At 47.1% G+C, this 20,106-nt stretch overlaps 1 protein-coding gene across 1 annotated transcript in view; it reads right to left on the reverse strand.

Annotated features, from left to right (window-relative positions):
* Nucleotides 1–20,106, reverse strand: part of LOC144155781 (uncharacterized) — a 36,432-nt gene that overhangs the window by 3,510 nt on the left and 12,816 nt on the right. Inside the window, exons 2-6 of the mRNA XM_077687437.1 lie at nt 13,757–14,292; nt 7,878–8,004; nt 6,782–6,900; nt 3,170–3,325; nt 113–410 (exon numbers count right to left, since the gene is read on the reverse strand). Of these exons, the coding sequence (XP_077543563.1) occupies nt 113–410; nt 3,170–3,325; nt 6,782–6,900; nt 7,878–8,004; nt 13,757–14,292 (1,236 nt within the window). The remainder of the gene's footprint in view (nt 1–112; nt 411–3,169; nt 3,326–6,781; nt 6,901–7,877; nt 8,005–13,756; nt 14,293–20,106) is intronic.

Consider the following 20,106-nt stretch of genomic DNA (forward strand, 5'->3'; position numbering starts at 1 on the left):
TTTGATGCTACCTGGTTGAATCACCCGTGCAGAACTGTAGGGGAGTCTTATCTGTTGGGCTGTTCAAGACCATGCACATGGTGTGTTGACCTTTGGGAGGGAGAATTCTCACCGGTGTCCGTGAGCAGTATGGCGCTGAGGCTGTGGTCATAAGCGGGGTGATTCTGGTACCAGAACGTGACGTGGTCGCTCCGGAGGAAATTGGGGTGATCAGTGAGGGTGGACTCCAGCAGCTGGGGTCCTAGCTGTACGGCCAGACTGTGGAGGCCGAAGTGCGGCTGACCCTGGCTGCGCCAGGCCCGGGTGAAGGCCAGGGCCAGCGGGCCATCCAGCTGCCACCGCGACATGCTGGCCAGGAAGTTGCCACGGAAGCCGTCCTCCGCGATCTCCTGCGCCACCATCGCGCTGGCCTACACGCAACGATGAAAGCAGCACGAGGGAGAAGATTCATCTACAGTGAGTGGCAGTATACGCCACCTTAGCAGCAGTCATGCAGGGTAAACGGGGCAGGGCGCCTGTGTACCTAGTCGGTATCATCGAGATAGATACCAAACAAGTCCGCCACAGTATCACGAGGGAATTAGAACGCATTTACCAGCTGTTTTCCCGAACCCCTTGCGGCCACAGCAATGGCTGCTAATCGGCGGTGTCATATTATTCGTTGTATGACTGCGAGCAGTAATTTATAAACAATGGTGATGACTGAAACATACACTGGCACCATTATAGTCTTCTCAACTGGCAAACGTGGCATAAGTTTTAAAATGCGCAAGTTAAGACGTGGGTTGCAGCAGGATAACTGCCAAACCGGTAATAAAACCGGTTATCCGGGTATCCATATTTTCCACAAGGGATAATCAGTTTATCTGGTTACAATAGCCGGTTAACCGGATATTCGCATGTTTGAACGCAATAATTGGAGGTGCTAACATGCTATTCGATTGCTTGGTTCGATCGTGTGTACGCTCATGTACTTGCACAATTCTAACGCCCCCCCCCCCCCCCTTCTTCCTCCCATTGTAACGCACAGGTAGTTTGCTGAGGGCAATAAAAAAAATTGGACGCCGATTCTATCGTGCAGATGTAATAGACACGACACCACATACGTGCATGCAGAAGACATTAGTTGTCACTGAAAGTTCAACTGCAATGACATTCGTAATTTTAGACGTGACGGGGGCCGTTGGTTCATTCTCTACTAATTTATGAATTCCACTTGGGAGCCTTCAAGTTCTTTAAAACATCCGCTTACAGGGCTGGTGAAGCAATTGGAATGAAAATATGGCTCTGCTTTTTTACATCAATTGTGCATTCATGTTTCCGGGACCTCCAGCATGCGTGTGATGCTGCTAGGTTTTCCTCGCTGTGAGCAAGTAAAATTACCTTGCGCTTGATGAACGCTTTACATCGGTAAGTTTTCGGAACAATAACAACTAAAATTAGGTGATAATTGCAGCAGCAGAAAAAAATCCAGGGCCATCTCCACTAACGTGAAACCTGGGGAGGGGCGAAGCATGCAGTGTATAAGTGTACTCTTGGCGCCTTGGCGTTTTTGCCCTCGTAGATGAAACCGTTGGAGGGCAGAGACTTACAGCTTTGCTGTAAGTCTCATGTCTTTGAAGCACGAAGCACTCTAGCGTGTGGTGTTGGAAAACATGTGACCCGGTGGGTTGTTTTAGTACGCGTTTTTCCCATGGAGATGAAACAATATTCTAGCGGGAGGTGTTGGAAAACGAGTGTCCTGGTGTTTTAGTGCTGTGACTATCTGATACTACAACGACATGAGACGCCGACAGAAACTAAGGGGCTTCGCCCCTAATATGTGCAAAAGCTGGCTAAATAAAGCACGCCCATTAAGGAATGGGTGCACCAAAATTTACTCACTTGATGTTAACAATGGATTGGATTGAGTTGTATTTAGGGAGGGGTTTGTGTCTCTGGTAATGCTGCTCGCCGCTTTGAAGCCGATTACAGTTTTAAGCCCAATTGCAACGCGCACACAAATTTAAAGACTACTTTTAGTAAGCAAAGGCCCGCATTATAATCGTGAAAAACACGTTAATTCGTACTTTGTAAAATACGTTGTTTAACATACATTCTGAAATCTTTTGACAACTTCCTAATGTTAAAACAATTTCGCCGATACGCACTTTTCGGAATATTTGAATTATAAAACAAATCCGGATATCCGAATATTCGGATACAAAACCAGCTAAAAATACGCTAACCGACCACTCCGGTTATCCGGCTTTCAAATTCGAATAATCGGCGAATCGAATAACCGGATAACCAGTTTTGCCACGAAGCCGGTTTGGCATTGCTCCAGTATAGACCATACGCCTCCAATTAAGGTTCATGCATATGGGTGTGCGCTCGCTTGCGCATACGAATCAAGTGAACTGCGTTCACATTGTGCTCTTCAATTCCTTTAAAGGAGGTGCTACCCCTTGTAACAACCTAAGTCAAGCAGCAGAATCCCCCAGGTGCTGCACCGGCATAACTCGGCCGAACTCAGAGTGCAGATGATGTTTTTGCGGCAGTGCGTTCCTGCGGATGCTGAGAGATTTACCCTCCCCAGTATTATAATTTCTATCTTCCTTTCACGATGGTTGGTCCGTGGTTCCACATCGAGAGACTTCTGAGGACTCATCAGTTGAAGTCGTGGAAGTGACGTGCCTCGTATCTGCCCTTCGCACTGACTGGTCCGTGGACTTACTTCGAGTGACCCCGGAGGATCCAGCGGGTCGATCATGCGCTAACATCCGTACCGTGATATGCACATAAACCTTTCTCTTCCTTCCGCCTTGCAGAATCTTTGCAGATCTGTCTGATGCGGCGACCCAGAGCTCCTGGACACCCATGGCTACTAAACCCTGCAGGCTTTTTGAAATTATTTATTCTGCATGTTTTAATATTAGTTGGCACATTGATATTTGTCTAAATATAATACCAAATATTTTTGTAAAAAAGGGTCCGACGTCATAGCAAATTATACTTTCATGCTATAATTTCCTTGCGGGAGGACTCAAAACTCATTTTCTTGTGAAAGGATTAACAGGGTTGGCTTTCTGTTTATGCACCGTGAAAGAACCAAAACTTGTCAATAATCGAGCTTTTGCAGCACCAAAACTTAACTAAGATAGTGGTTCGCGTTCATGGCTCAACTTACTTCTTGAATGTCCTTGGGAATATCTTGAGAGTACATGGTATCGTTGTAGTGTAGAATCGTATCCAGAATGATGGCGCCTTGAAACATGGACTTGTCTCGCAGAAGTTCGCTTGAGATGAGGAACTCGTGCACAAAGTAGTAGCTGCCAACGCACCCCTGCACATAAAAATTGAGCACTTAACCAGGTACTACATGTTTTAGCGGTCGTTTAACTCTGAGTAACAAGAATTACTGTTACTGCCCCAAGAGAAAATATTTGAACTGGTTTTAGCTGGTCTCTGCTGGTTTCTGCTGGTCCCAGCTGGGCCGCTGCTGGTTTCTGCTGGTCCCAGTTGGGCTGCTGCTGGTTTCTGCTGGGCCGCTGCTGGTTTCTGCTGGTCCCAGCTGGGCCGCTGCTGGTCCCAGATAGGGTGCTGCTGGTCCCAGCTAGGCCACTGTTGGTCCCAACAGGGCTTCAGTTGGGACCAGCAAGGCTCCAGTTGGTCCCAACTGGGCTGATATTGGGACCAGCAAGGCTTCAGTTGGGACCAGCTGGGCTGCTGTTGGGACCAACAAGGCTGCAGTTGGGACCAGCTGGGCTGCTGTTGGGACCAACAAGGCTGCAGTTGGGACCATAATGGCTGCATTTGGGACCAACAGTTGCTCCCAGGACTTCTTGGTACCCAGATTGTCTCTGCTAAAGGACCTATAGAATCAGCAAATCATTAGCCGAAGGTCGTCTAGGACGTCTAAAGCTCAACTTTGTGCTCTTAAAACGAATAAATATAAGCCTGGTCCCGAAACAATTGGAGAGCTGCAGTGTATGTGCCCACTTCGGTCCTTGAGTCCTGGTTTTATAGCTATTTCTAGGCATAATATACTCGCCGAATATTCTATTTTTTAACCAAAGAGAAAGAAAAACGAACCCTCGCCCACCAACAATGCAAAAATCGGCCATGCCCTAACCCACACTTATGCCCTTCATAAAGCAGCCAAGTCGGAGCGGACCTAAAAGCTGACAATTGTACAAGGAACCTGAATTTGCAGCTTCAAGGTATAAATGTGTTTTTGCCGCTGATTGTTCGTTAACGTACCGGCAACGTTTTTTTAACAAGCCGGCCGCGAAGCCAACTTGGCCAACTGAAGCCATGCCAAGCTAGTTGTTTCCTAGCCAACATGGCGACGATTACGAAGTGCGGTGTGCGGTGGTGTGATCGTGTGTTTGCGCGGGACGAATACGGCGCCAACTGAGCACCTTGTAGCGAAATTCGACATCAAAACAGTCGGCGTCATGTCATCGAGTGTTGCCGAAGAGGTTTTTTTTTTTTTTGCCCACCGAACTTTTGTGAGCGTGAACACGGCCGCATGTCGCGGCGGCATGGTGTGGTACGTAGGACTCGCCGCTTCGTGTGTCTTTGTTAGAGGTCGTGTGCCCTGTGTACTAAATTCCTGATGACGACGAAAAGACGCTACCTGCATCGCTTGCTGTGCAAAGGTGAATGCCGTTCTGATATAAATTCATAATGGGAATGCTGTTCAATATCCATTGTATAAGTTGTCCAGAGGAGTTCAAGACGCCAGGAAATTAATTCGCTGTAAAAACGACAAGGGAAGTGTGCATGGCAGTTGCAACATTTGCTGGTAAATAAAATGCATCTGAATGCATCATGTGTAATGTGTACATCATGCTGTTCTAGCTGGAGGCACATGCCACTGGCGATATATATTTTGCCCACCAAGTGACTAATTCTAACTGGCAGCAGCAAGCCTGTGGGTCCCAACGGGGACCAACAGCCTGCTGGGACCAACAGCCTGCTGGTCCCAGCTGCTTGCTGGTCCCAACTGGGACCAGCAGCCTGCTGGTCCCAGCTGGGAATTTGGCCATAAACCACCTCAACGGGGACCAGCAGAAACCAGCAGAATATTTTCTCTTGGGGCGGAGCTTTCTATTTATTGCCCAATGCTTCCAAATGTTTCTCTTGGAGTCCCAACTCTTGGAAGACATGTATAAAAGATGTACGGGCACTATAACCCTCCATAAAGAATTAGGAAGTTTCCTATGAGGAAGGCCGTCAGACAAGGATGCACCATCTCTCCGAAATTATTTACAGCTTATGGAGGGAGTAATTGGGAAGCTTAATTGGATGGCATCAGTGTTGGGAGTAAACAGCGAACATTTGAGCCACTTGAGATTTACGGATGAGATTGTCTTGTTCAGTGAGTCACGATGTGGCCTGAACAGAATGCTGCAGGAACTGAACACTGAAATCTTTCTCATAGGGTTAAAAATAAATCTGAATGAATCAAAAGTAATGTTAAAAAGACATGCAGAGAGACTCCCACTCTGCTTAATGTTCAACTGACATGCAAGAAGACTCCCCTTCTGCTCAGGTAATAAAATACTGGAAGAGGTTGATGAATATAACTTTCTCGGACAAGTTGTCGCTGTTGATCAGAACAACGAGAAAGAAATCAGACGTAGAATTAGTATGAACTGGAGGGCATTAAGCAAGCACTGTCACGTAATAACTGGTAGGCACTACTTCCGCCACTAAAAAGAAAGGCATACAACTAATGCATATATCTTGGTGCCTAACTGAACGCCTCAAAAGGACACTCAGGTCAGCCCCGCGATCCCTCGAAAGAAGAATGATATATAACGCGTATGGATAGGAAAAGAGCATTTTCTATTAGGAAGCAAACTCAGGTCGAAGAAATTCCAGCTCAACTTGAGAGAAAGAAGCGGAATCAGGCCGGGTTTGCAATGTGGAGAATTAAGTGACAACCTATAGACCATTAGAATGGCTGCGGAGAGGTGGGAATATAAATAGAGGACGCCAGCCAACTTAAGGGGGGGAGGGTTGAGATGAGAAAATTCAGGAGCAGGAAAGGACTCGGACAGCGCAAGGTGTGAGCGCTTTAAAGACTACGGTTAAGGCCTTTGTCCCGCAGTGGACATAAGTATAGGCTGATGATGACGGGGACGATTTGCAACAGTGATGTAGAACTATGGGTGGTACATTCCTCCTGGTCTGGTAAATGTGTAGGGGCACTCCTCTTGGGAGCTCGGGGAGAGAGAAGGATTTTGACGCCTATCATATTCAAATGACCTTGCGCTTCAGATTTAATCATTCTGCCGATGTTGCGTGAAGGTGTGGAGGTCTTATCTGTATTTGGCTTCTTTTACAGCTTTGATGTCATGCAAAAAATGCACCTAGCTCTTCACACCACGTGAAGGTGGTTGAGATGAGAAGGCGAGGGGAGAGGTACACCCGAAATGCACTTGCGGTCGTATTAAGACTCGAGTATACTATCTATGTTAAATCACTACCTAAAACCATATAAACAGCTAGGAGGTTGGTCTTATATGACCAGTCTTGAAAAGCCAACGCAACTCTGAACTAGAAATTCTTATTTTTGCGAAGCCTGTGGCTTTGCAAAAAGTCACAGGCTTCGCAACATCTATCTAGAAGGTAACAAAACGTGCTCCCTCCAGTTATTGATAAGAGTTGGGTCAGTGGTGAGCGGACAGCTGTCGCTGACCTTGAGTTACTGCAACACAATTTTTTCGTGGCCTTGACAAAAGGAAAGAACTGTCATAGCATGCGGTTCGCGGGCAGTGTTGAAACTTACAATTTCTTCCATATCCAGGGCGACGAAGATGACCGTGTAATCAAGTTCGCACTGATGCGCTGTCATGACCCGAGCCACTTCGAGCAAGACAGCGACACCGGAGCCGTTGTCGTTGACGCCTGTCACTCAACATGTATGTTACTGACATCAGAGTGCGAGCATCGTGTAATACAATCTCCCGTATGCATAATTTCAACCCTCGCAAGTAAACCTCTCGAAAAAATGAAAGCCGCTGTTCAACCCGGATATCTCTAAACGCTCAAAATAAATAAATATACACTCAAATAAATAAATAAATAGACGTTAAAAATCTCTAAATGCTCAGAATAAACTTCAGGGAGGAGGGAAGGGGTAATTAAAGCTAAGAATGATAAAACAGCATATTTTTGGCAATCCACATTAGTTCTTGACGAAACACAGATGCAAATAGATGTTCTCTTGCTACAATATAGCAAGAGAACCTAGAGTTTAGGACCTAGTCTTTGTCCTAAACGACCAAAGAAGCAAGCAATGGGCCAAAATATGAGTAAAGGAACACCAGAAAGAAAGAAAACTGCAAGATGTAATTACGGGGTTCACCACTGAAAACATTTTTCTTCATGATTGAATACAGACAAGAGATTGCTTTTTGAGGCTGAAAGAATGGAGGGACGGGCGGACATATTTCTTTTTCCGGGCGAATGGGTGGACGAACGGAGGTCTTTGTGACCGTAATCGAGATACGCGCTGTGTAGATACTTCGTGAGATATAGCAGACACAAATCACCATGGTCCTTAACCTTCCCCCCATCCTACTCCCGCGACAGGATAATGTCTACCCGTCGCACCGCTAAGGGTCGATTCACATGAAAAATATATCTCTTGTGGGCGTAAGGAGAGTGCATCATCTGACTGAAATGTCACAGATTGAAACGTCACGGTGGGGAAACGTTCGTTCGGGTGGCACAAACGATCCACCCTCCTCACGGGACCTTGCCATGCTCAGCGCTGATCCGTGCCCACATCTCATGCAGCATCACAAAAAGAAGGGGGAGGGAGAAGTCGTGACGCGAAAAGCACGGTAGCAAACTTTCGGAAGCATTGCTGCAGTTTATACCTTTCGTTCGGTTAAACGTGTCGTAGTGGGCTCCTAAAACGATGAGTTGATCCTCTGGAGTTCTCCTGCGCTTCCCAGAAAGCACGCCAATTATGTTGACGCCTGATGTTTGCTGGCTGTTGCCAACCTGCAATATGCAATGCACAGACATTTATTGGTGAAACCGCGGCCGTGTAGTTATGATTATGATTGGCCGTGTAGTTATGATTATGATTGGCCGCGTAGTTATGGTTATGATCATTCTGTGCAGCTCCGCTATGTGGAGCGACATCCAGGTAAAGGCTGAGAAAGGGCTGCGCCCTAATATTCACCCTGCCATTCCACTCTGTGAAATTCTAGAAGAGGGGGGGAGGGGGGGGGGGAGATGTTAATACGGCGCTTTTGTCAGCGGCGAGTGTGGGTCGCACTTTCGTGTCTGCGGTCAGGTCGTTATCGAACCACAGTCTGCCGCATACGTTTTTGCTCGTCGCTTACGTGCAGTCTTAAGGACACGCTCGCAGGGCGCCGCAGTAGTGTTGGCACTCCGTCAGCGATTGCACTAGCGTCGCTGTTATCGGGGCCCGCCCGCGTCGCGTTTTAAGTGCAATGCACTTCTTAAGCGACCCTGAACCTGCGTCCACCGGCGATGTCCGCGCACGTGAAGATGGGCGCGCGCAGCCTGGCCGCTGACATGGCACATACCCGCGTGGGGGATTGGCCAGGAATCTCCTCGTCTTCCTTGGCAACGGGGGGAGATGGGCGCGCGCTGCCTGGCCGCTGACATGGCACATACCCACGTGGGGGATTGGCCAAGAATCGGGCGTGAGAAGGGCTAATGCACCTGCTTAAAGGAGTACTGACACGAAATTTCAAAGCTGAGATCCGCTCTAGCAATCAAGTACAACGACAACACAAATAGGTGTCTGTGAATAAATGCATCTTTCTTTCTTTGTAGTTGTGTGTGTGTGTGTGATCTCTCTTTCGCGAACATTACCGAACCGCGCAAATTCAACTCGTGCATTCGCACTTTCACATTCTTCCCCTCGGGGAAATGCGGGGAATTTTTTTCTTTTGAGTAGGCTTCACTGTGAAACAAACAATGTGGGAAAGCCAGCTTACAACAACTAACAAAGCAGTGCAGGGAGATATGGGCTGGGCTGGGCGTCGTTTGAAGTTCGAGAAGCGCAGAGTAAAATATGTTTTGAGAGAAGGTTGAGAGCAGTGGATCAACGTAGGTGGACAGCTAAGGTTTTTAGGTACCTATACTTGAAAAGCGTGGACTGGTTAAGTAAGACTAGAATGCTAACGTACGGAAAGAAGAGTGGAAACAGCCAAGGTAACCAGAAAAGAGGCAAGGAAGTTCGAAACGAATAAATGGAGAGAAAAAAATGGAAGCTAAAACGTCGTTAGAAATGTACAGGGATGATAAATTGGACATCAGTAAGGAAAATGTCTACGATAATTCCCATGGCAGTGCTTTGCTTTTTGCGGCTAGAACAGGTTGCTTGCGAACTAAGAGCTTTGTGGGGAAGTATTCACAAAATGATGGGGTATGCGTAGTCTGCGGAAAAGAAACAGAAACTATGCGGCACATGGCGTTAGAACGCGAGGGTATCCATCCAAATCTACACGAGGGAAATATTCGGCTTCCAGAAGCCCTATAGGATTTAAGGGTAGCACAGAGGAAGTTACTTCAAGTCTGCCGAGGCAACGAAAAGATTAGAATGCTGGTGGACGAAAAGCAGAGGGGAATATTGCCTAGGAAAGCTACCACCTGTAACAGAAAAAAAAAGTATTTTGTGCCTAATTAGTTTTTCGTGCCTGTCCTAAGCAGCGCTAGTATTAAACCAATAGTATAAAACATTGGTATATTAGTCCTTTTTGGTAAGATGACACGTCATCACCCTGCTGCAAAGGGAATACTAATAGCAATCATCATCATCAGCTTACACCGATTTTTATACCGAAGCTTTAGTGACCTCACTGCCAATACGCCCTACAGGAAAGTCAACTTTCTCTGTCGACGATGTACAGGGCTGAGGAATTGAACATCAGAAAGGAAAATTTCTATGATAATTCCCAGGGCAGTGCTTTGCTTTTTGAGGCTAGAGCAGGTTGCTTGCGAACTAAGAGCTTTGTGGGGATGTATTCACAAAATGAAGGGGTATGCGTACAGTGATGCCAACCCTAGGGATTTATCCCTAGATCTAGGGGTTTTTTGTCTCTTTTAAAGATTTGGCGTCTTTTTGTGAAATCTAGGGATTTTTTAGAGTCTGTTGAAATGAAACGCTATGCAGCTTAGTGACTGGTGTTGCTGAGTAACCACGCGTTTTCAACAATAAGTGAATGCAAAGAATGTAATTTTTTGCTAATTTCTATTTTTCATTTTTAACTTTCCTTCGCTATTTCTATTTTTTTCATTTAAAACAGCATTGGTGTTGTGCAAGCCGAGAGAGGGCGACTGTGGTTCTGTAACGCGAGGTTCTCGCAGTAACAACCTGTGAGGTGTGCTGTCGAAGGAACTTGTCCGAACTTGTCGTCGCGAGTGACAACTTGTCTTCGCAAGTGAAGTGCAACTGTGGAAACTCTGAGGTGTGCTGTACACTCGAAGGAACTTTTCCGAACTTGTCTTCACGACTGACTACTTGGCTTCGCGAGTGAAAGTGCAATTGTGACTTGCACGGAAAAACGCGCGAAATTCACCTCCGCCGCGCACCTTCACTGTGCAAAGTGAAGGCGCGCTCCATGTGAAATGGCAACTTCTGGACGAAGAGAAAATGTAGAAAAAAAGAGCTGCCGTTGCTGCTAGTAAGCTGTATCTTAACTCCAATAATATTCAGAGCAAACGAAGCGAAGAGCAAGCTGCGTTTAGACTAATAAAGGTGAATGCCAACTTGCGAAAATAAAAAAAAATGCAATCTGGGGATTTTGTCTGCTATCTAAGGATTTTTGAGGGGTCATTCTAGGGATAAAGCGTTGCCTCAGGTTGGCATCACTGTATGCGTAGTCTGCGGAAAAGAATCAGAAACTATGCGGCACATGGCGTTAGAACGCGGGGGTATCCATCCAAATCTACATGAGGGAAATATTCGGCTTCCAGAAGCCCTATAGGATTTAAGTGTAGCACAGAGAAAGTTACTTCAAGGCTGTCGTGGCAACGAAAAGAAGATTAGAATGCTGGTGGACGAAAAGCAAAGGGGAATATTGCCTAGAAGAGTTACCACCTGCAACAGAAAAAAAGTATTTTTTGCCTAATAAGCTTTTTGTGCCTGCCCTAAGCAGCGCTAGTATTAAACCGAGAGTATAAAACATAGGTATATTAGTCCTTTTTGGTAAGATGACATATCATCACCCCGCTACAAAGGGGAAACCAATAGCAATCATCATCATCATTATCATCGATGATGAATGATCGTGGGTGCAGTGAAAGAAAAAAATTCTGCATAAATTCTGATAATTATCTACTAATGCCTAGCATTCTTTGCCGCCTGTCTTGAGTGAGTTTTTTCCAGTCAAATTTTTTTGTTTTTTTTAAATCCTGTGTCACTATTTATGTCCAATTACGCTATTATAACTATTACAAGTGAAACTTTCGCGAAATCTTCCTTATTGCGGAAATGCGGGGCGTTACACGGTTCGCCATTTCCCGTAATTATTCTAATTTTTTCTTTTCTTTTTTTAGTTTTTAAAAATTTTGTTCGACCGATTATCTCCACTTACGCTATTATAACGACTACAGGTGAAACTTTCGCGAAATCTGCATTATTGTGGAAATGCCATGCGGTGTACGTTTTAATGTTTTCCGTAATTTTAATATTTTTTTTTTAGTTTCTGGTTTTTTCACAATTTCGTCCGACCAATTATCTCTGTTTACATTATTACAACGATAACATTTGGAACTTTTCCGAAATCTGCATTATTGTGGAAATGCAGGGCGTTACACGGTCCTGGCTGCGTGGTACTCGGCAAAAAATGCTACGCATTAAAGCGCTTCCCGAGGCCGGAATCGAACCTGGGTCTCTCGCGTTATGAAGCCGGCGTCTGTCCGATTGCTCAGTTTCAACATATGGTCGAACCGAACCCCAAGCGATTCTTGCCGAGTCGCCCCACACCCCAAACCCAAACGTTAGGCCTACGGAGTGCACACCCGAGAGTTGCTGGGGGTATTCTCGAAAAGTGGTGCGTACCTCCAGAGTACCACATACTCGCAGCGTGGGCCATATACTCGCAGTGTGGGATTGGCCAACCAAAAAATCCATCACAATCACAAGAAAGCTTCGCCTTCAACCATCGTCGTCGTAGACAACTGCATTGCTGTGCAGACATTTTTACAGGAGTGTAATTAAGGCGTCTCATATCAAAATATGAAGTCCCTAGGACCTTACTGGCGTAAGTTCGGTCTTTGTAAGCTGACCAGGCTTACGTTGATCGTCTTAATGTCGTCTTCACGTCTAAACACAAATCCATTTCTAGAGAGGACGTTCTTCCAGGGGCATTGTAAGCCGTCTTGTATCATAACATGAAGCTCCATGACATTATCGGTGCAAGCTTGGTCTTTGTAAGCTGCCTTTACCGCATGACGTTTTTTCCGCGCGGACGCCATAAAATACCGCACACTAGCTATAGACCACTTCACTGTAAAAAAACTAAGTACCGCATGCTGCCGCTGTCGGCGTGAGCCGCGTTGCTGAAGTGACCCAAGCCGGCTCTGCTAGTGGCTACGGCGGTTGTTCGCCCTTGTGACTGTTCTTTTTTCTATCCGTTAGGACCAATATTGGATACCTCGAAGTTCAAGCTTGTGAAAATGAAGCCATATCACAGAGCCTTGTTCTTTCAAACCCTCAGTCACAACAAGTGGCTTTGCACAATTGATTAATTATTTGCTTCGCGTCCCATGAGGGGCCTTAGGAGGGATCTTTTCTAGAATTTGAGGAACAGTGCTCCCACCACACCACTATTTTAGAGGAGACAGATCCCAGGCCCCTTCGCTAATTACTTTTATTAATTTGGTTAGTACTGTCTAACGAGCAAATACCAATAACGAAATGTATTAATTTCATTACGGATAATGAAAACCTAGCTATAATGAAGTACTTATGACGCAAACACCGGTAATAAAAACCCTATACTGGCGATGAAAATGTATTCAATCGTGTGTAAACTAAATCTTAGAACAATCACTCAGTGTGACACGACGGGCCGGCGTCAGCTGTTGCTAGTAAACCAATTTGGCAATAGCGCGCCGTTGAAATAGTGGGCAATATTTTTATCAAAATGTGTTGTAATGAGCTCATATTGATAAAACAAATTCCATTAAAATGAATGGTATTATTCATAGTCCGCAAAAAAATAAAAAAATTAAGGAAGCTCACACTAGCGCGTAAGACTTGAAGGTAGAGATGTTGTGCGCAGCCATCACGACCATCATGAAGGTTTAAGTCCATGATTGCAGCCGATTTGCTTCTTCTTTGCTGCCGCAACGACCTTTGCTCTATCATTGTAGTTCAAAATGTCAGCTTTTCTGTTTGTTTGTTTGAAGTGATAATCACTGGACATCACCTTGGAGCGGTGTACGCTATGACGTTCCTTTCTCGTTCCGAGCAAATGTTGCCACGATTACGGCGAACGCTAGAGTTTTTTTGGCCAATCTTGGATAATCTCCCTAAGAGGGTATGCTGAAGTTGACAAACGTGCGCTGGGGACGCTGGGCGGTCGTCGCGTGGCACGCACACACGAGCGCTCGGCAATTTTTTGGTATTTTTAACTGCAGACACAAAAAAATAACATATGCTAAACAGCTTCGCTGTTAAAAAAACAGTGGCGACGCGCAAAAGAGCATATGTATACATATAATGCAAAATAAACACCCCGAGAGAGAACGTAACAAACTCGACTATTACCAAGTCCCTGTAAAACTTGCCACTGAAGTTCTGGTAACGGGTCTCGAGTCCATAGTCGAGAAATTCGTTGAATATTCGAACCCTGGCTCTTTCCTTGAGGCCTGTGTCGAGGTCGTTTCTCATGTTGCTCAAGAAACCTTCCAGGTGGTTTCTGAGAACTCTGACGCTTGATCTCGGAGCTGCCGTGTAAGTGTCGCTGTCCGCGGCCGCAGAATCCTCGGCATCACCTCCTTCAGGCTCTCGCGGTTTTCCATAGGGATATCCGTCTAAGAACGGTTTCCGCTTGGAAACCTCGGGGCTATTCTGCGAATCAGCCGGGTGGAGCGAAGCGAAGTACTCCTCATCTGTCAGGACGACGGTGGTGCGGAACTCCTGCGAAGGTATTCGTCCAGATCGGCCTTGCGGCGACCCCCACTGCCGTGGCGTCGTCCACGGAGGGTCCGCGGAATGCACGATCGGGCTGGCGACAGACCGCTTGGCCATCTTGAGCAGCAGCTGGGAGATACCGCTGGGCACGCCACAACCCTGGACGCTCCCTTTGAGAGCAAGAAGAGAGAAGAAGAAAAAAACGTATTCCCTTCAATCCGATTTCCGTGAGCACCTATCCTGCATAAAAGTTGTACACGTGGAACAAGCGTTCGGCAGCAGTAACGCAGCTTGTTACCCCAATTCACGAACAGCTTGAAAGGTCTGCGTCGCCACCACAGCCTATATAAACGCGCCGGTAACATATCTACAGCCATAGGCCAACAAGGGTAACAAACCCGTAAGAGCGGCCAATCCCTGACACCTAGCCCGCCGCTCTTACGTACACGCGAGCGAAAGGAAAGTGCGCTGGCTAGTATAGCAGTAGAAAAACTTTAACTGGAAAGAAGGACCTCTGGTCACGATGGGAAAGCGGGATGGAGAGGGAGGGAAGTTGGAAAAAGTTGCTGGAGTGCAGAATGGATGGGTCAGTTCTTGGTATCTCCAATGGAGCTGGAACCAGCCCTCGATAGTTCATGTGAACTTGGCTATGTTGCACTTAAGACCGCGGCGCACACGTGACAAACGTAGAATGTCACAACTAGAAGCCGGATTTGTAGGCATCAAAAAGCGCGTTTTAGGCGCCAAAAGTAGGCAGGCCAAACAACGTTTTAGGCCCCCAGCGTCGTAAATATAGGCACCATAAATTTTTACGTAATTGCAAAAAGATATCAAACGAGGACATGTGCGACCTGTATCCACGACAGGAACACCAAAAATGTTATTGTTTATGATAGCACGAAGAAGCCAACAGTTGAACATAGCCGTTCAACTACTTTACTACTAAAATCCATTGGTCTAATTCAACAAGCGCGCTGCTCACATTCATGTTCAATAGCCACTGTCACTTGCGTCGCATATGAAAAGAGCACTTGATACCTGGGACTACTGATTAAAAAAAACGCTTCTTATGTCGAAATTAAATTTCGACACAACATAAAGACACAACTAATAAACGCAAGAAGGGCGGTACTTAAATAAAACATGTTCTTACATGAGGACTGCTAGGTACAACTCCGGCAATTTTCGCGTATGCATTAACCGAATTGTACAGGCAGGCCGTCCCAACACTGCCAAATACACTTCCAAATTTTTCAAGTGCATTTTTCAAGAGGTGTTCAGCTGCCGAACAGTTTTTTTTGTGGAACAACGTAATTTAGACGCTACACAGGCGATGAGGCGCGCCGTAGTGGAGGGCTCTGGATTAATTTTGACCACCTGGGGATCTTATACCGTGCGCCGAAATCTCGTACACACGAGCGTTTTTGCTTTTCGCCTACATCAGAAAAGCGGCCGCCGCGGCCGGGAATCGAACCCGCGTCCTCGTGCTCAGCAGCACAACGCACTGAGCCGCCGTGGCGGGTGAATACTTTTCGCCGACTTCAGACTAACTTCTATCCACATGGCACTCCCCTCCATGCCATGTACCCTACCCTCCACTACGCTACCTATAATTTCTGTCCTCAACCTGGCACCCTGTACCACATGGTATGGGAATTTCAGAAAACCCCGCCCCTTATCCCCAGTCCTAACCCAGCCTACGAGCAGTGGGCGGGCCAGCTGGCCAGCACCGCCCTCTCAATCCAGAGTAGCCTGGTGCAGATGCAGAGGACCAGGGCAGCCAGCGCGGACCAGAGCTTTCCTGACTCGAGGAGGCCGGCCCCCCAATGGGGGGTGTTGCGACGTTGCCATTCCACCGCTGTCAACCCGTTGTTGCATTCGGGAAGGCGTATCCTCCTAGCTCCGTCGCCATCGTCACGCGCGTGGTAGCGTGGTGAAGAGAGCGGCCAGCAAATGTTGCTGCCTTGGAGAAGACGACCGGAAGCCGTAGGCAAACTTAACTGGTTTACTGCGTGGCGAGAGATGAGCCGAAACAAGACAAGAACAATGCCCCAACGGGCGAGGTTACAGTACAGGACTCGAGCAGAGTGACAGTATTGATTCACTGTTCCAACAGGAAAGAACTTCAGCGCTTAGGGGGGCCTAATTTATACCCAAAGCGCTAACGGTCAAACAAGCGTTCCCTCTGGTTTGTTTGCACACGGCGCGACATAGTACAGACACACACAACGCTCTTCTAGAGTTCTTGAGGGGTCGGTAGAAGCGGCGCACGCTGAGTTCGAGAGAGGGGGAGGGAGGGTTTCTCCGCTGCGGCTTCCGCGTCCTTCGGACAAGTCTCTGCACGCCTTGTCTGCACCGCCGAAGTTTGAATCCCGCCGACAGCGAGGCGCCAGCGATCCGGACTTCCCAGGCACGTTGCGGCTCGTTGGGATCTGTTGGCTGTCGCGGCAAGCCTGAGTCACCGACACAGAAACGCTTACTCGAAAGGCGCACGTAGTGAAGGCTTCACCACACAGCATAAAAGCGCTGAACGAAGCTTGAAGCACAGCGGCGCGCTGTGCTTTGCTTTTTGAGGCTAGAGCAGGTTGCTTGCGAGCTAAGAGCTTTGTGGGAAGTATTTACAAAATGATGGGGTATGCGTGGTCTGTGGAAAAGAAACAGAAACTATGTGGCACATAATGTTAGAATGCGAGGGTATCCATCCAAATATACATGAGGGAAATATTCGGTTTCCAGAAGCCCTAGGATTTAAGGGTAGCACAGAGAACGGTAAAAGGCTGTCGAGGCGACGAAAAGAAGATTAGAATGCTGGTGGACGAAAAGCAGACAGGGGAATATTGCCTAGGATAGTTACCACCTGTAAGAGGAAAAAAAAGTATTTTGGCCTAATAAGGTTTTTGTGCCTGCCCTAAGCAGCGCTAGTATTAAACCAAGAGTATAAAACACAGGTATATTAGTCCTTTTTGGTAAGATGACACGCAATCACCCCGCTACAAATGGGAAACCAATAGCAATCATCATCATCAGCTGATTTGTAACTGCGGGCGCCCAACCATCAGCGCCTGAAGCTCGCCGCAATAAATTTCCACAGACCACGCATACCCCATCATTTTGTAAATACTTCTCACAAAGCTCTTAGCTCGCAAGCAACCTGCTCTAGCCTCAAAAAGCAAAGCACAGCGCGCCGCTGTGCTTCAAGCTTCGTTCAGCGCTTTTATGCTATGTGGTGAAGCCTTCACTACGTGCGCGCTTTTTCGTTTTTCGGAGATTTCAACTAGCGTTCGGAGAGTTCAGCCGTTGTGGGCGCTTGCGCAGAACTTGAACTAATTTAGCAATGGCACCAAGCCGTAAGTAAACCAAGGAAAAAGACATGCATAAGAAGAGAAAACAACTGCATTGCAGGGAAAACACCAGTTGTCAACACCATTTTGAAGATCACACTACAGGAGAGTGCTGGCTTGGGCCTGTTGGTAGGACATGACAAAGAACAGAAGCGCTAACACAACAAGGACAAGCAAGTACAGACTACTCGCTTGTCCTTGTGTTAGCGCTTCCATTCTTTGCCATGCTACAGAAGCCGTCTGTCTGTCTGTCTGTCTGTCTGTCTGTCTGTCTGTCTGTCTGTCTGTCTTTCTGTCTGTCTGTCTTTCTGTCTGTCTGTCTGTCTGTATGTCTGTCCGTAAATTCACCCATCATAAATATTTCCTGAACGAGAAGTTTATGTAGTGAAAACCTTTCCGAAGTTCCAAACAACTAAATCTGAACATACTGCATACTTGTCAACATCGTTGAGCAAAACGAAAACATTAGGCCTATTTGAGGCAAAACGTCAACGCACAACTGCTATTCGCAGTGTTCTTCTAATTGAAAATAAATGTGGACGTGATATTTGCGATAGCAAAAAATTAATACGCGCCGAAAACAATATTTTGACCCAAAAATACAAAAAGGGCTCGCGCGAGCCTGGACCTCGTGGCAGCGTCAAACTTCAAACGTAACAAAATGTTCCAGTAGACGGCGCGAGCAGTGAATCGCGGGAAAATTGAATTGACGTTAGCAAACCTCCTCCGTGTTTATCCTGGGAGGATCTCAAAGGAGGGGAACGGCATCAGAGGTGGCCGGGGGAGAGAGAGAAGAGAGGCATTTACGTTGCAGAGGCGACAGAATACTGTCGTTTTTCGGCGACATTTGCCGTAAAATGAGCTGATACGAGCCAATTTTTTTGTCCGTAAACCAAACGTGTAATCTGCTTACGACACACGGGGCAGGCTTACAAATACCGCATTATGTAAGCGTAAGTTTTCTCCAAGTAGTCCCCAGTCCAACAACGTGTCTCAGGATACCGACGCTCAAATTCAAAGTGTCGAACACATCTAGCCCGAAAGTAGTGAGGATCGACACAGTGAGTAGATTCCCGGTGTACAACTGCACGCCTACTGCCCCACATGTATGTTTTGCAACTTACGAGGGTGAAATATTAAGATCAAGAGAGGTGAGCGGGCAGTTTAGTTGGCTATCACCTGCCTCAAACTTAATGACCGTGCCCTCGTGCGAGCTGTCGTTCGCGCTCCTTTGTGCCGCAATGGCTGCGTACGAGGACACGGCGCTGCGCGGCCGGCCACAGGAAGAAGCCTCGCGTCCTTCTCCGGCGGTGGCACCATTGTTCTCAAGCCGTCTTCAGTTGCAGGCGCCCGCTGACACGCTTGGTTTGCCTCGTTCAACCCCTGACCGCAGTGCCGCGTAGCAGCGCGGACACCTAAGGGACCCTCTTCTGAGCACATGCGCGCTCTTCCTACGCATTCATTTACGCTCTCGGCCGGCCATACCGTGACCCACTCTTCCGGAGCTGGTACCGTATTTTTTTCCGCGCAACCCATATCTACTGAGGATTATCCATTTGCTTCCTGTGCTGCGCGTGCCTGTTGACATGCTTTCGGCGCAATAAAATTTAAACAAAACTGTTTATGGCATAGAGGTGGCATCGTACGCGATTGCTACTCGTGCAGTTCAGTGCCGTGCCGTGCAGTGCCGTGCCGGATCCAAGCGGTGTGCGGAGAGCGTGGAGCAGTCTAAATATCTTCTGAATCATCACCGTCAAGTCTGCAGTGCTCTTCATCCCAATCCTGTAGCGAATTCCCAAGGAAATCTCCCCTTTCATGTCAGGAGGTCAGCCTGAGTCCGCTTCTGGAAACATGAGACCTGGGTCTGATTCCTACCACTTACTTTTTTTCCTTTCTAAATTAAGTTTTTGTTTTATCAGCAGAAACAACTTTTCGGCCTTCATTAGAATGCGAGAAATTCTGCATTGCGGGACCACTAAGTTGGCAACGCACCTTTCTGCTTTTCGCGACAGACAGACAGACGGGCGGCACGTGTATACTCTTTCTATTCTCCCCTCCTCTCTTTTAGGATAAAACTTGTTTCATAATCCTCTGTACATTTGTTGTGCACACTGTACTATCTGGATCACAGTTATAGGGTGAACACGGAAGCGCGTGTCATTCGGCACCACCAGAGCAGCTTACCGGTTTTGCCGCGAAAACACCGCACATGGGCGATGCTTGTACAGTGCGTTCGCTTTCATCTGCATGCATCTCGTCATCAAGGTGGTCTGCCCCACGCCACCGCCTGTGTAGAATTTTTAGAGCATTCTTTTGGGGCGTTTTATTGCGCGTACACTATAAACCTTCATTTTCTGCAGCCTAAACATATCTGCAAGCGGTCAGTTTTTGCAATCATGCTATGCCGGCCGTTGGACGCGTGCCAGATTGATATTAATAGTCGCACAGATGCCTAGGTGTGAATAAACATGGAAAGGCGAACGAGTAGAATGAAGGACTTGCGCTGTGCTGTATTTTACTCGTTCGCCTTTCCGAGTTGAGCTTCACGCCACAGGAACTCGCCTTTAGCTAGCCCAACAGGTGTTATTGATAGCACACAATCAACTCGTCGGTGTATAAACATTTTCATCCGTTAATCTTTCA

This window comes from Haemaphysalis longicornis, unplaced genomic scaffold (genome assembly GCF_048455015.1).
Source record: "Haemaphysalis longicornis isolate Haplotype H1 unplaced genomic scaffold, Haemaphysalis longicornis Haplotype H1 scaffold_1, whole genome shotgun sequence".
NCBI classification, from domain to species: domain Eukaryota; kingdom Metazoa; phylum Arthropoda; class Arachnida; order Ixodida; family Ixodidae; genus Haemaphysalis; species Haemaphysalis longicornis.